General features: G+C 46.7%; 1 protein-coding gene and 1 non-coding gene across 2 annotated transcripts; one reads left to right on the forward strand and one right to left on the reverse strand.

Moving 5' to 3' along the window:
• Positions 1-36: 36 nt before the first annotated feature.
• On the reverse strand, positions 37-5793 carry TEX28 (testis expressed 28). The gene is made up of 3 exons (XM_036415822.2): positions 5060-5793; positions 1108-1243; positions 37-414 (listed from the first exon to the last, which is right to left on the reverse strand). Exons 1-3 carry the CDS (start codon positions 5791-5793, stop codon positions 58-60), a joined length of 1227 nt encoding a protein of 408 aa, XP_036271715.1. The 3' UTR covers positions 37-57.
• On the forward strand, positions 1490-1594 carry LOC118706489. Its single transcript, XR_004984041.1, has one exon. It is a non-coding gene; the product is annotated as a U6 spliceosomal RNA (small nuclear RNA).
• Positions 5794-16712: the final 10919 nt, after the last annotated feature.

Here is a 16712-nt window from a genome sequence, read left to right on the forward strand (position 1 = left end):
AGGGCTGGCTGGATGCCCTGATGCCTGGAAAAGAGAGGAGCTGCCCACCCAGACCCTTTAAGGCCCGTCTGGCAGAAGCTTGGCATCCTTGGAATACAGTCTCCATGTGGAAGCGACCCAGACCTGCCAGTCCATGGCAGAAATGGCATGCCAATTCTGCCAGGCCAGGATCCCAACCCCGACCAGCACGATCACGGTGCACATGCGCAGGCGCGACTTCAACAGTGTCAATGGAAAGGCACACCCGGTTGAGAAGAAGACCAAGAAGATGGTGGCCAGCATGAGGAGCAGGTTCAGAAATCGGAACACAAACTTCCGGGGACACTGTCTGAGATTCTCTGTCATCTTCGCTTGCGTCACTTGCTGTAGAGTTTCCAGCTTGGATATGCGACACTGGAACGTTTCCATGACCTCCTGTAGGTGATAAAAACACAGGCCCTTGCCAGAGGTCAGAAGGAAGGTGCGGACATTGACCTGAGTGCCTAAGGGTTGCACAGCAGGTGTTGGTGAGCTGAAGATTTAGGAGGGAAGCTGAGAGCCTACAGCACCTATACGCTGAGGGCCCTGTCCTGGGAGGGTCCATGTTTCCCAGTAACAGTGAAGGTCTCATCTGACTTGATCCTCATCCAGCGTGGTCTGAGAGGTGTAAGGTCTGAGCAAGGTCAGGTGTAAGGTCTGAGGGTGTGGAAGAGAGTAAGGCTATCTCTCTCAGGAGAGGGGGATCCATCACCCATGCTTGCCGCTCCAGGGTCAAAAGCAGGGGTTCCCAGCTGGTGTTCCCTGCACCCCCAGCAGCTCCTGGGTACAAATCAGTTCCCTTTACAGGTGGCTCTGGGCTCAAGGGTGAGAACTGCAATGCCCAAGTTCCCAGATCAGTTAAGGTGGGGGGAGAGGGGAAGTGGAGCATGAACATAAAGATTGGGCCCCGCCAGGTCTCAAACAAATGTGGGGGTTGCCATTGAACCCTCAGTGGGGGTACAGCTTGAATATCTGTCTCTTTCCCTGGGTTGGAGGTTGCCAGAACAGATTCTCTCATCCTTGGCTTCTCTCCTCCCTGCATCCTTCTCACTGGTCCTTTCTCAAAAAGCTCCCCCGGGAGGAACTCACCCATATTTCCTTGGCTTTTTCGTAGGAAAGATAGGCCATTTTCTCTTCAGCATAGGACAGACTCTGTTTGAGGCAGTAAATTTCATCCAGGTGCTGCTGCAAGTGTTCGTTCACCAGTTCTGCCATCAGTGATTGCCTTGGGAGCAAAAGAGAAAGTACAGTAATACACCCTGAGTACCCCGCCCAGAGCTTGTGCTGGCAATGAATGGTCCTCCATCCAGACTAGACTTGGGTGTTCACTTCGGCAGCACGCCTATCATAATAAAAGTGTAATATGCTAATTAGACCGGACAGCCGAACGACCTTCCGGACATCCGTCCAGATGATCTTCTGGACGAAGCTGTGGCTGCGAGGGCTGAGAGCCCAGCCCCTTGCATGAATTTCATGCATCAGGCCTCTAGTACACTAAAATTGGAATTATAAGAGGAGATCAGCATGGCCCCTGTGCAAGGATGACACGCAAATTCATGAACCATTCCATATATTTTTTTAAAAAGACTAGACTTGGGTTTAGGATCTGCTTTCCTCTTCTGGCCCTCAGCACCAGTCAACCCCAGCCTACTCTTCCAGGTCTGCGCCTCAGCCACACCCACGCCGACAGTCACGTTATCTCCTATATACCATCCCCCTTTTGTAACGGCTTTGCCAAAATAGAGATAGAGTAGACGTTGTAGAAATCAAGATCTAAATTATCCCCGTATGCTATTAAATTCCATATGTATTCCCAGCGCCAGTGTTTGGCATGCAGTAGTTATTCCATAAAAATCTGTGGGTTCTAGAGATGGAGCAGCCAGGAAAGACCACATAGTATATGCTTCTATTTATATGAAATGTCCAGAATAAACCAATCCAGAAAAAACGGAAAGAGAATAGTGGTTGCCGGAGCTGGAAAAGGGGAAGGTGCGGAGTGACTACTAATGGGGACTGGGGTTTCTCTTTGGAGTGATGACAATGTTATGGTCTGTAATGAGATAGTGGTGATGGCTGCACAATTCTGTGACTATATAAAGACTACTCAAGTGTACACTTTAAATGGATGCATTTTGTGGTATGTGAATTATATCTCAATAAAGCTATTATTAAAGCAAATAAGTAGAGGATTGTGGTCATGGTTGCACAACTCAGTAAATTTACTAAACATCATAAAAATGTACAGTTAAGACAGTGAATTTTATGGCACGTAAACTATATCTCAGTGGATCATTAAAAACATATAAACGAGCCTGGCAGGTGTGGCTCAGTGGTTGAGCACTGACCTATGAACCGGGAGCTCATGGTTTGATTCCCAGTCAGGGCACATGCCTGGGTTGTGGGCTTGATCCCCAGTGTGGGACATGCAGGAGGCAGCTGATCAATGATTCTCTCTCATTGTTGATGTTTCTATTTCTCTCTCCCTCTCCCTTCCTCTTTGCAATCAACAAAAATACATTATATATACATATACATATACATATACATATACATATACATATACATATACATATACATATACATATTAGGATACATATATATGTATCCTAGTATATATAAGATTTGAGGCAAAAATGCTAAATGTGAAAATTTGAGAAAGATCGGGGGTAGGTATACAGTGTCGATCATGTTATTCTCAAATTTCCCCTGGGTTTGGAATGTTTCATAGTTTAGAAAAATCTCTGAGGTTCTTCATTTAGGCAACAGGAAGGACAGGGGGCTTCTAGAACTTTCTTTTAGGGAATAGCTGAGGAAGGCTTGACCCAAGCCAGGGGCAGTGACACCGGAGAAGAGGAAAGGTACCAGAGAGCGCTGGAGTCCAGGGCAATGAAGGACCTGCACAAGAACATAACCAATGGTGCTGTCATCCGGACAGGGAATGTGAGGCAAGGAGGCAGTTTGGTCCTATTTTGAGAACTTCACTGACACCTACGTGTAGACATCCCCCAGGCAGCTAATAAGCTGAACCCTCATTTGTTGAAAGCCAAGTCATCAAGCGCTGATTCATAGCAGTGTTTCAAGGAACATTCCATTAGTCTCTGCCCTGCTTCCTGTTGAGAAGAGAATGGGCTGACAGCATGGCTGAGGCTACTGCCTACAGAGAGGGGGAGAGGCAGGGTGCTGCCCTGGAAGTACATACCCCATGATTATCTTTCCATTACCGGGAAAGATCTAGCCACAAGAACATTTAAGATATTAACTGTATTCAAGTATGCTTTCATGAATATATTCTCCACGAATACGAAGGAAGTCAATGAATAGATTCTTCATTAATGTATTTCTAAGAATGTCTTAATATATTCCTGAATGTATTCTTGAATAATTTAGTGAATAAGAAGATGTTAGTTCATAAGGATATTCTCTTGGTCTCTCCTTCCCTTGCCCCCAGCCTCCCTACCTTCTGGTAGCAGTGCCCCGGCCTCGGCACAGCTGCCTCTTCTCATTATCTCTTTTTTAGTCAAAGACCCCTCTCCATCCAGCTCCTACCATCACAGAGGCAAATGGAGCACTCTGAAAAGTCTTCTTTTTTAAAATATATATTTTATTGATTTTTTACAGAGAGGAAGGGAGAAGAATAGAGAGTTAGCAACATCGATCAGCTGCCTCCTGCACACTCCCCACTGGGGATGTGCCCACAACCAAGGTACATGCCCTTGACTGGAATCGAACCTGGGACCCTTCAGTCCACAGACCAATGCTCTATCCATTGAGCCAAACCAGCCAAGGCTGAAAAACTTTCTTATGAAGACAGAATGATGACCAGTCAACCAAAATGTCCCCTAAATCTCCCAAAGCTGATAAGGCTGCCCTCTTCAATACAAATTATCCTGAACTGTATTGTTGTGAAAGATTATACTCTTTTTTAAAATACATATTTTTTATTGATTTCAGAGAGGAAGGGAGAGGGAGAGAGATATCGAAACATCAATGATGAGAGAGAATCACTGATCAGCTGCCTCCTGCATGGATGGAGCCTACAACCCAAGCATGTGCCCTTGACTGGAATGGAACCCGAGATCCTTCAGTCTGCAGGCTGGTGCTCTATCCACTGAGCCAAACCAGCTAGGGTCAAAAGATTATACTCCTGACTATACCTGAGGATTGGCTTTTGGGCAAATTGACTCTGCAGCCTAGATGAGAAATCTAAGATAGAGAAACAGATGTGGGGGCGGGGCTCAAACAGTAGGGGTACGGCTGGGGAATGCGGCAGAGTGGGCAAAGCTCCTCCTGAGCATATGTGGACCCTAATTGCAATCACACACATCCTGTAAGAGAGAGACCAGCCCTAACCGGTGTGGCTCAGTGGATAGAGCGTCGGCCAGTGGACTCAAGGGTCCCAGGTTCGATTCCAGTCAAGGGCATGTACCTTGTTTGTGGGCACATCCCCAGTGGGGAGTGTGCAGGAGGCAGCTGATTGATGTTTCTTTTTCATCGATGTTTCTAACTCTCTATCCCTCTACCTTCCTCTCTGTAAAAAATCAATAAAATATATTTTTTTAAATTTTTTAAAAAGAAAAAAAATCAACCCACTACACAGTGGGGAGATGGCATTCCCCAGAAGGCAGTCATTTGCAGAATAAATATCCCGGAAGTGATGTTGTACCCCAGTTCAGCCATGAGCACACGTGAAGGGATCAGGGCTGTCGAGCCGACTCCAGTCCTGTCTACACACCATTCCAGCAGACAGGATGGCAAAGCGCCTGCCTAACTGGTGAGCGTCAGCTGGGCTCACGGCCACTCGGGCTATCTCCTGCCATTCCAGCTAGAACCGCAGCTGCCAGACCGCCCAGTGGAGCCTAGAGCTGGAGCCTCACTGGCCAAGCTGGTGTGCAACTGTGGGCAGGGGGTCAGCCCTCTTCGCCGCGGGGGCCCGGGCACCAAGAGAACCACTGAGCTGCTCTCTTCAGCTCCCTTTCAGCTCTGGCAGACAGTCCTGGGGGCTGTCCCCAAAGCCAAGGTGGCAGAAGGGGCTCCTCCTCACCTGCATTTCTCCTCCTGAAGGCACTCCAGCGACATCTGCAGGTCTGTGAGGTACATCTCCTTTAGGCTCTGATAGGACATCTGGAGGCCAAGGTGGACTTTCTGGGCTTCTTTGAGCTCTTCCTTCACCTTCTGCAATAGCAAGTTTGCTTTCGACTCTGGCAACCTTGCCGGTGACCTCTCCTGCTGTGAGGCCGGCAGCTGACTGTCCAGTGGGAGGGGCCTGCCAGACGAGGTGGTGGCTAAGTCATCTTTTCCACCTGGCTTGGAAGACTCTAGAAACGGGGCCTTCTCCCAGGGCTGCCGCCCATTGTCCGGGCTGCTCTCCTCCTTTGCCACTGAGCTCTTGGGCTGGCAGCCCCTCTGCAGCTCCTGCAGCTGCTGGTGACACTGACGGAGCCTTCGCTCTATCTGGGCGATGGTGGCAGAGGCCCGCTGGTTCACCTTCTCGAAGGCCTGGCGGATGTGCAAGGCCTGGCGCCGGTCGGCTTTAGACACCAGCTTGAGGTAGCTCTCAGTATTCTGGTCCCGGCTGGCCTTCTCCACTCTCAGCTGCTCTAAGAGGTAGAGGGTGCGGTGCTTGATGCTCTTCTGTAAGTTCCGGGCCATCTCGCCATGCAACAGGCTGGAGTGGCCGCTAAAGCCCTCCTTGCTGGGTGACAAGGATCTGGATCTGCACGAGGGAATGTTGGAGGGGAAGATTGCACGTGGGCTCTTGGTGTATTCCTCCTGCATTGGGAAACAAGTAAAAAATCAGGTACTACTCCATAAGCTGCAAATGGTAGGAGAACTGAACACACGATTGCCTCGCTCTACAAAAATACTTACACGTATGCAGAGATATCATACTTATGTGTGTTAAGATTTATGCGTTTGAGATGGGCCCAGCACAGACCAGAGAAGTCAGTTTCGACTTCCGGACCCCTCTCCCCTCCTTTTCAGCACTGACTTCCTGCTTTATGGGTGTACCTCACAGCACCTCAGATGGCTAGATTACTCTCTCCACACACACCCATTCTGTTCCTGGGATTCCTCTCTTTCAAGAAGGACCAACTGTGCACCTCATTTTATTAAAAACTGATCTTGTCCTAGATGGTTTGGCTCATTGGAGAGAGTGTCGGCCTGCAGACTGAAGGGTCCCAGGTTCGATTCCGGCCAAGGGCACATGCCCGGGTTTCTGACTCAATCCCCAGTAATGGGCGCGCAAGAGGCAGCCAATTGATGATTCTCTCTTATCATTGATGTTTCTATCTCTCTCTCCCTCTTCCTTCCTCTCTGAAATCAATAAAGAAATTTACATATATAAACTGTTCTTGTAAAGTAGGGAATAAACTCATTCCCATTAGGCCATACACCTTGCTGTATTGCTACTGCCGAGCAGACTGAAGAGATAGCAGACTTTTAGTGGGTTTGGGTTAGTGCAGTGGTGGGCAAACTCATTAATCAACAGAGCGGCAAACCGCAGCTTGCAAGCCGCATGTGGCTCTCGAGCTGTAGTTTGCCAACCATTGGGTTAGTCGCAGGAGTCTTCAAACTACGGCCCGCGGGCCACATGCGGCCCGCAGAGGAGTCTGATCCGGCCCGCCAGGTTTTTTGGGCAGTGAGCGCAGCCGAGGTGTTACAGTAGGAATTAGTAGTTCATATAATCCGGCCCTCCAGCTCTCTGAGGGACCGTGATCTGGCCCCCACTTTAAAAAGTTTGAGGACCCCTGGTAGTGGTTAGAGTGTCAGCCTGCGGATTGAAGGGTCTCAGGTTCGATTCCAGTCAAGTGCATGTACCTCGGTTGGAGGCTCGGTCCCCAGCCCCAGTCAGGGCTTGCGAGTGTGAGGGAGGCAACCAATTGATGTTTCTTTCTCTGTCTCTTCCCCTCCCTTCCATTCTCTCTTAAAAAAAAAAAAATCAATGGAAAAAAATATCTTCAGGTGAGGAGTAACAACAAAGAAGATAGTCGGAGAGCTTTGCAACTTAGCAGATTTTTATCCTTTATTCAGTCATTCATTCAACACATACTTCCTGATCGCCTACTGAGTGTTACAGAAGCCAGATACATTCCTTGTTCTCATAGAGCAAACATGTCAAACTCGCAGCCCATGAATATTTTTGTGGCCCAGACAATATAACGGTATGTAAGAAACATTTTAATAAAAATTTAATAACTTAGCCGAAACCGGTTTGGCTCAGTGGTAGAGCGTCGGTCTGCGGACTGAAAGGTCCCGGGTTCGATTCTGGTCAAGGGCATGTACATTGGTTGCAGGCACATCCCCAGTGGGGGGGGGGGGGGTGCAGGAGGCAGCTGGTCGATGTTTCTCTCTCATTGACGTTTCTGGCTCTCTATTTCTCTCCATTCCTCTCTGTAAAAAATCAATTAAAAAATTTAATAACTTAATTTTATCACTATAAATAAATATCAACAATATCCTATTATACGTAATTATTAATAACGACCTACAATGTTCGCTAATGACTGATGACTATAATTGTGGTGCATTTGTTTCCCTTACGCGCCTTACGTGCAGGCGCACCATTTCTCTCCACTCATACCAGCAGCGAATATTTTAGCAGCCGATGGCCGCGTCTTTAGTCCTGTACTAACTTGTTTGGTGTGCGCAACAGGAAATATTTCTCCTTCAGAAAACAAGAAAAATAGGTTTATTTGCATGAAACTTATTAATTTGTGCAGTTATTCAGTGTCTGGTAAGTGAATGTTCAAGAAAAAAAAGATTAATTTTTATTAAAGTGTTCTATTATTTTATATGAACAATGACTCATTTATTTCAGCCCTTTGTGTTCAGTATGTCTCTATCAAAATAAGCCTATGTTTCTATGTAAATGGAAGCTTTTGTTGTTTTGCGGCCCGCATACACTTCAACCTTGGTTCTGTGGCCCGTGTTAGCCTTTGAGTTTGACATGCTTGTCCTAGAGCTCATAGTTCAGAATGGAAAATTATATTGTGACACGAATGAATGAGTCTCTCACATGGCGAAGGATGACAGAGTTTGCTACCCTGGGGCCTCTTGGGAGAGGTATGGGGGACATCTGTAATACCGTCAACAATCAAAATATATATCTTTAAAAATTCGCTGACCCCTGCTTTCAACTATACTTGTATATACCATTGGTAAATGAAAGAACTAATTATTTAAAATGAAATAGGAGCCGAAACCGGTTTGACTCAGTGGTAGAGCGTCGGTCTGCAGACTGAAGGGTCCCGGGTTTGATTCCCGTCAACGGCATGTACCTGGGTTGTGGGCACATCTCCGGTGGGGGGTGTGCAAGAGGCAGCTGGTCAATGTTTCTCTCTCATTGACGTTTCTAGCTATCTCTCTCCCTTACTCTCTGTGAAAAATCAATAAAATATATATATTTTTAAAAGAACGCAACGGGCCCGGTCAGCATGGCTCAGTGGTTGTGTGTCAGCCTGCGGACTGAAAGGTCTATAAACCAGAAGGTCACGGTTTGATTCACAGTCAGAGCACATGCCCGGGTTGTGGGTTCAATGCGCAGTGTGGGGTGTGCAGAAGGCAGCCGATCAATGAGTCTTTCTCACCTTTGATGTTTCTCTCTCTTTCTCCTCCTCCCTTCCTCTCTGAAATCAATAAAAATATATTTTAAAAGCATATAAAATATATTTTAAAAATGTTGGATCTTACAAATAGTTTTAAAAATTTATTTGGAAGAAAAAGTGCAAAAAAAAAAGCTAAGAAAATTTTGCAAAAGAATAATAAATATGGTCTTGAGACAACTGGCTTTTTGAAAAATATTAGAGTGCTTCCTGATAATCTTATCTATAATAATAAAAGCGTAATATGCTAATTAGATAGGAGGAACGTCATGAAGGGTTTCCTTCTGGACAGAGCCGTAGCAGGCCGCCTGCGGCAGTGGCAACGGCAGCAGGGGCCAAGGTCCTTGCAGGAATTTCCTGCATCAGGCCTCTAGTGTAAAGCTGAGACAGAATAAAGAGCTAAGCATAAAAATGAAACTGTGAAAGTGCGAGGAGGACATGATAAGTATATTTTTTATAATCTTTGTGTAGAGAAGCTCTTTCTAAACCACTCAAATCAAAATGCCATGAAGCAAAAGATTTACATATTTTACTGCATAAAAGTATTTTAAAACAGTCTTATGAGGAGACAAAAAGCATAAAGTTAGATTTTTGGTTCAAACACTTGCTTCTCCTTAAAAACAAAGTTATCTCTGTTAACATTTTTTAAAAATATATTTTATTGATTTTTCACAGAGAGGAAGAGAGAGGGATAGAGAGTTAGAAACATCGATGAGAAAGAATCATTGATCAGCTGCCTCTTGCACACCCCCACTGGGGATGTGCCCACAACCAAGGTACATGCCCTTGCCTGGAATCGAACCCGGGACTCCCCAGTCCGCAGGCCGACGCTCTATCCACTGAGCCAAACCGGTCCTGGCTCTGTTAACATTTTTTTTAAAGCAACAGATTGAGGGGAAATTTTTGCTATATCTCTAATAGATATAACAAAAAATCCTTACAAATTAGGAAGCTACAGAGAAAGAATCCAATGTAAAAACTGTAAGGGATAGCAATAGACAATTTAGAAAGTATAGACCACGAACGGCAATAAACACACGAACAGCAATAAACGACTACAAGGAACTTGGGCAAACGTAAACCAAAGCATTTACTAAATACGATTTTCTTGTCCATCAGAATGTCACACATTCAAAGGCTAACCACAGTCAGCGTGGATGATATGAGGAAATGAACACTCGTGCATTTTGCAAATAGGAGCACACATAGGAGCAGGGTTTTTCTCGAGCAGTCAGAGGTATCGATGGAAAATATCAATGTCCTTTCACCGAGCAAGAACGTAATGGGCTTGCGATCTAGCCTCATTCAGGGACATGGGACCCCCTCGGGGGCTCGGCAGTTTTCAAGATGGTTGCCAGTGGTTCAACTTAGGGTATAGCGTCGTGGACATGGTGTGGCTGGGAGCAAGGCTCGGTCTTGGTAGCCCGTCTCCAAATCCGAGAGACATGCGGTCTCCGAGACCCGGTGTGACCTTCATACGGACGGGGACCCTCATACAGAAAGCAACGGGAACCCCCTCAAGTCAGGCCCCCCTGGGAAAGCTGCTGGCCAGCGTTAGGCTAATACCACCGAAACACACGGGTCTCGCCAGACAAAAGATTCCAGAAAGAAAGGTCAGCACAGAGACACCTGCTGCCTCGGAACCCTCAGCCTGCCTCCTGTGCTGCGAAGTCGACCCAGGAGCTGGGCCGTTATTGGGTGAAGGAAAGCGCACCTCAAAATTGTAAAGATGAGAGCGTACTCTTTTAATAGTGTGATAAAAATGTGCAAACCAAACTTCGGCATTGCAGCTGTTTTGGAAGTGTACGAATTGAGAACTACTTTACTATTTCCGCCATCTTGTCACCTACAATAGTATCTAGTTCCAGACCTTGATAACTCAAAAGTAGATCCTGGACACCCCCCCCCCCCCCCCCCCCCCCCCCCCCCCCCCCCCCCCCCGCTCTGTACAATCCAAAAAGTAGACCCTGAATTCATGTACAGAGGCCGTCCTCCTTGAATTAATAACACGAGGAGAGATATAAAGGAATTCACTGATTTTGGAAAATATCATATATGCAAATGATATCATATATGCAAATGAAGTGTTCAATATCCACTTAATTGGGCGCGCGCGGAGGGATCCTCGCGTGCGCGGAAGGCTCTTCGCCGAGGGAGTCTGTACATCGGCCTATAAAGGTCTGAAGCGCCCACGCGACGCCATTTTCTCCTCGGACTCTGTCTGGGCAGCAGCCATGGCTGAAGCTGAGGTGCCCGTTGCCATGCCGGAGGAAGACAAACCCGATGCGGAAACCGTGCAGGTGCTCCGGGACCTGGCCAATCGCCTGCGCATCCATTCCATCAAGGCCACGTGTGCCTCGAGCACCGGGTAAGGCGCCTTCTTCGAAGCCACAGCGGCTCCGGCTCCGGGCTGAAGGCCTAGCGGTTGTGAAGTGACGGTTAGAGCCGGGGACCCGGAGTGCTTGGTCATAAAGGCCCAATTTGGGGCTCATGGGGTTCGGCTTCCGTTTCAGGCGCCAGCCAAGCGTGGCTGTGGCTCCACCAGTTCACTTAGTGCCGCGCCATGTGCTCGGGCCCTAGCGCCTCAGCCCGGGAGCCCACGCGGGCTGGACGGGGGAGGGGAGGAGGCTGGGGGGGAGGGGGCTCCTTCCTAGCGATTGGAGCGGGAAGGCTGGGGTTTTCTGTGTAAGTGATCGCCGTCGTCACGCGGCTCCCGAAACCCAGGGCATGGGGGTTTAAAGAAATAAACCCTAAAGGGGAGCTGTTCGGGCTTCTAGTATTTTCAGGATTGTTTGCATCCATATTCCTAAGAGATGTTAGCAGTTTTGTTGTATTTGGTTTTAGTGTAAAGTTAATGCTGGCTTCAAAATGCATTTCCAAGTGTTTCCCGCCAGTTTTTTGTTTTCGGTGCTTTTTGAGGATTGATGTTAATGCTTTCAAATTCAGGCCCAGCCCTGGCGGGTATGGCGCAGTTGGTTGCACAGTCATCCTATATAGGAGGTGGGCTTTTGTTCCCGGTCTGGTTGCACGTGTGTGCGTGCGTGCGTGCGTGCGTGTGTGTGTGCGCGCGCGTGTGTGCGCGCGCGCGCCTGTGCGTGTGTGTGCGCGCGCGCAGTGCGTGCTTGCGTACGTATGCGTGCTTGCGTACGAGCGCGCACGTTGCATCCCAGTTGGCACGTGTTTGTCCATGTTTCACTTTCCTCTTCCCAGCCTCCCTCTTCGCGTCCCCTCCCCCCTTCTCCCCTCCTTCCCCTCCCTCCCTCCTTCCCTCCTTCCCTCCTTCCCTCCCTCCCTCCCTCCCTCCCTCCCTCCCTCCGAAACAACAACAACAAAAAATCAGGCCCTAAGTTTTCGTTTGCGGCAGAAGTTTTTGATTACTGATTCCATCTTTTTTGTTAGTTATGGTTTTTTTCTCGACTCTGTATTTCTTTGGATTGTCTTAGGTTTTCAGTTTCTAGAAATTTTTTTTTTCTAGGTTAGCCCATTTATTGACGTACAATTATTCACAGTACTTTTTATAGTCCTTTTTATTTCTGTAGAATTGGTAGTAATGTCTTTTTTGTGTCTCAGATGAAATTAGTAATTTCAAATCTTATTTAATAATTTAGTAAATTTTTTTTTTTTTTTTACTTAGTCTGGCTAAAGGTTAATTTTAATGTTTTCAAAAAACCAACTTATTTGTTGTTTTCTCCTGGTTTCTTTTATTCATTTGTGCTCTAATCTTTATTATTTTTTTTCTTTCTGGTAACTTTGGATTTAGTTGTTTTCCTATTTCAAACCTTGTAAAATCAGGTTTTTTACTTGAGATCTTTGTTTTTTAATGGAAGCATTTGTAGCCACAAATGTCCCTCCCGGCACTACTTTTGCTATATCTCATACATTTTTGGCAAGTTGTATTTTCATTTATTAAGTATTTTCTAATTTCTTGTAATTTCTTCTTTGATGCATTGGTTGTTTAAATTTAAGGCCTGGCCCTACCTGGTTTGGCTCAGTGAATAGAGTGTCGGCCTGAGGACTGAGAGGTCCCAGGTTCGATTCTGGCCAAGGGTACATGCCTGGGTTGCAGGCTCCATCCCCAGTAGGATGCATGCAGGAGGCAGCAGATCAGTGATTCTCTCTTATTATGGATGTTTCTATCTCCCCCTCTCCATTCCTCTGTGAAATCAATACAGAAATATATTTTTTTTAATAATAAATTTAAGGCCTGCCTATTTTTTGGATTTTCAATAAACTTATATTTATCCCCTTACCTTCAAAATTAATTCAAGTTTGTGTTTTCTCAAGGGATTTCTAACAGCTGTTAAATCCAAATTATCCCCTTAGGTCAGGGGTGGGTATGGTCGTGCCCATGGGCCCCAGAGATCATTTGGTCTGGCCCTGCCAGGGTATTAGGGATGAGTTAATTAAATGTTTGGTCCAGCAGTTCTGGTTGTCCTGCCTTTAGGGTCAATTTGCATATTACCCTTTTATTATATAGGATTTTGAATATTAACCCCTTATCAGCTATATGGTTTGCAAATGTAGTAAGTTGTTTATTTCATTTTGTTGTTGGTTTCCTTTGCTGTGCAGAGTTTTTTAGTTTGGTGTAGTCCCGTTTATTTTTATTTTGTTGTTTGAGCTGTAGGTGTCATATCCAAGAAATCATTACCAAGACTCATGTCTAGAAGCCTTCCTTTCTGTTTTCTCGTAGGATTTTAATGGGTTTAGGTCCTACATTTAACTCTTAATCCATTTTAATTTTTATGAGTGTTGTAGTATATGGGGTCCAGTTACATTATTTCATATGTGATTATCCAAGTTTCCTAGCACCATTTATTGAAGAGACTGTCCTTTGTCCATTGAGTATTCTTGGTTCACTTGTCAAATATTAGTTGAACATATATATGGTTTATTTCTGACTAATGATATCACAGATAAATTCAAGCAAGTGAATGAATCTTCAAGTGCTTATGGAGTCACCAGATTGTGAAGTTACTGGGCCTGAAAGTGTCCTTAAAAACAGCTTGGGAGGCAGTGGCTCTGCCTCTTTTTCCCTTGGTTGGATTCTTCCAGGGCTGGGAGCAATGACTGCTGCTTCTGGTCTGAGGAGACTGGGTTGAGAAGCCTCCCCAGGCCCTGGATGCTTGGTGAGCTGCCTGTGATAAGTGACCTATGCCATTTCTGTCTTTCAGCCACCCCACATCATGCAGCAGTGCTGCCGAAATCATGTCCGTGCTATTCTTCCACATCATGAGATATAGACAGGACGACCCCGAGAACCCGAACAATGATCGATTCATCCTTTGCAAGGTAAGCAGGCATGGGAGCTCAGGGCTTATTCATATGCTCGCTGAAACTCACTTTGAAAGCCACCATGTGGCCCTGGTTGGTGTTGCTCAATGGTTGGCATATCAGCTCACACACTGATTCTATTCCCAGTCTAGGGCGAGTCCTGGGTTGCAGGTTCAGTCCCCATACTACTTGGCACATGTGGGAGGCAACCAATGATATGTCTCACATCGGTCTTTCTCCTACCCTTTCTTTGTTTTTTTCCCCCTTTCTCCATACTTTCCTCTCTAAAAAAATCAATGGAAAAAAATACCCTCAGGTGAGGATTAACAAAATATAAAGATAAAAAAGCCACCATGTGGCAACAAGACAAAATGGGCTCTGTTTATCTTTTTTTGTTCTTTTTTCTTTTTCCTTATGTCTTAGTCCATTTGGGCTGCTATAACTAAATACTGCAGACTGGATGGTTAATAAACAATAGAAATTCATTTTCACAGTTTTGGAGGCTGGAAGTCCAAGATCAAGGCACCATCATGGTCGCGTTCTGGTGAGAGCCCTCTACCTGGTCACAGACTTCTCACATGGAAGAAGCAGCTTCTCTAGGGCCTCTTTTCTAAGGACACTAATCCCATTCTTGAAGGTTCTGGTCTTGTGACCTCATCACCACCCACAGACCCCACACACCTCCTAGTACTGTCACCTTGGGCAATAGGTTTTCACGAACATTTAGGACCACAGCACCAAATAAAGATGTAAAAGGTTGTAGGGAGGTGTGTGGAATGAAGGATGACTTGTGGCACCTACACACCCTTCCTTTCCTTTGGTGGCTCCCCTACTCATCCCACTAGCACAGAGTTACCCTTGGCAGGGCCTTGCTGCTCTCATTCTTTGTCACGTGGGTAGAAGTGGGCAACATAGCGAATCCAACTTGCTGAGCTTGAGGAAAGTTGAATTGGATTTGAGGGACACCCTACCCTGCCAGTCAGCTTTTTCTTCCATTTCTCTGCAGATTTGACTTGAGGACTTTCTCATTACATCAGATATAGTGTCAGGTACCTCATTACATTGGGTGATGGGAAAGAAAAGGAATATTAAAAGCAAGATCGATTTAGAAAGAATGTACAGCTCTGTGTAGCTCTTGGCCCTCCTCAGTTGTGAGTGTCTCCCTGCACAGCATAAGGGTTCCTGGAGAAGAGAAGGAGAGCCTCTATAAGGGCACTTCACCATGCCAGCATTGTGCTGGTGCCCTGCCGCCTGAGGAGGGCTCTCATCCCCATCGTACCCACAGAGTACAGCCTTGAGAAAGTAGTTTTGCTCGTTCCCTCTTTAAATACAGGGAGGCCCTAGCCAGCTTGGCTCAGTGAATAGAGCATCAGCCTGCGGACCAAAGGGTTCCGGGTTCAATTCCGCTCAAGGGCATGTACTTTGGTTGCAGGCTCCTCCCTGGCCCAAACAGCCCGGGCCCTGGCCAGGGCTCATGCAGGATGCAACCAATCGATGTGTTTCTCTCACATCGATATTTCTGTCTTTCCCTCTGTCTTCTACTCTCCCAAAAATCAATGGAAAGTACCTCAGGTGAGGGTTAACAGTAATAAAGCCAGGAGAAGCAGAGTTTGTCTGAGTGCAGGGTCCAGGCTGGGTCCAAGGGCATGCACGGCAACTGGAAGCCAGAGCTTGTTATTGGAGTAAAGTAGGAGCCATGGAGAAAAGGATGAAGCTAGAGAACCGTTAGTGTGACAGTTCTGTGAGGCTAGAGATGCAAAATGGAGATGGAGTCTCGGGTCACAGAGCACATGGAGAAAGCTAGGGAAGTCAGGAGCCCTGAGAGGAGCAGAGGAGTTGGAATGGGAGAGAGTTACAAATACCCATCCACAGTAGTGACAGCACACTAACTTCTGCTTGATTAGAGCTGACATTTAAATGGAGGGAGGGAGCAGACAAGAAACCAACCTATAAATAGCCAGCTGGCATATCAGATGGGGCTGAGCATCCTGGATCCAAGGGAAGTGGAGGAGGGATAGGACTTACTAGTTGAAAGAGATGGTCCAGGGTGGCCATGATGCTGACATTCAATGAGGATTTTGGAAAAGGTGAGGGAGTGAGCAGTGTGCCCATTTAGGCACAAGCCCACTGAGAACTTGAGGAAGAGGGAGCAGCAGGTACTAAGGCCCCAGGGTTTTCAAGGGGCAGCGAGGAGGCCAGGGCACTCAGAGTGGTTGGAGGGAGAGTAGGAGATGAGGGGAACCAGAGGACAATCCCTCACCCGAAGGACAGGCCAGTGCAAGAACTTGGGCTCTACTTAGCATAAGATTGCAAGACTTGGTCAGTTCTTGGCAGAGAGTAACGAACAGGTTTAGGTTTTAACAGGCTCTCCCATGGCAGCTGTTGAGAATGGTTATGGAGGAGCAGGGAAGCCACTGCAGTGATAGAAAGGAGAGAGAAATTATTAGCCAGGCCGAGATGGTGGCAGTGGGAGGATCAATAAGTTCAGTGGGCCTTATGAATCCGTATTCTCCAGAAAGATGGAACGTTTTCATTTGTACATGTCCGGATAAAAGGCCTTGTGAGATGGCAAGGTTCATACTTGGGTTTTCTGCTTTGCTCTTGGGCCCTATGCAGTCTGCCAAGCAGAGGAAAAGCCTCCCTCTACGTTCCCAAAGCTCCAGTTGCCATTTCCGTGTTGCGTTGATTGCCTATGGTCCCCTGTGTGTGATCTGAGATTTGGGGTGCATGTGGTTGTAGTGAAGAGGAAGTCATACCACAGGGGTGGAGGGGACATTCTGAGGAGCAGCCTGTGGTTCTCAGTGCCAAAAGTTGGCCTAA

This window comes from Pipistrellus kuhlii, unplaced genomic scaffold (genome assembly GCF_014108245.1).
Source record: "Pipistrellus kuhlii isolate mPipKuh1 unplaced genomic scaffold, mPipKuh1.p scaffold_m20_p_51, whole genome shotgun sequence".
NCBI lineage: Eukaryota > Metazoa > Chordata > Mammalia > Chiroptera > Vespertilionidae > Pipistrellus > Pipistrellus kuhlii.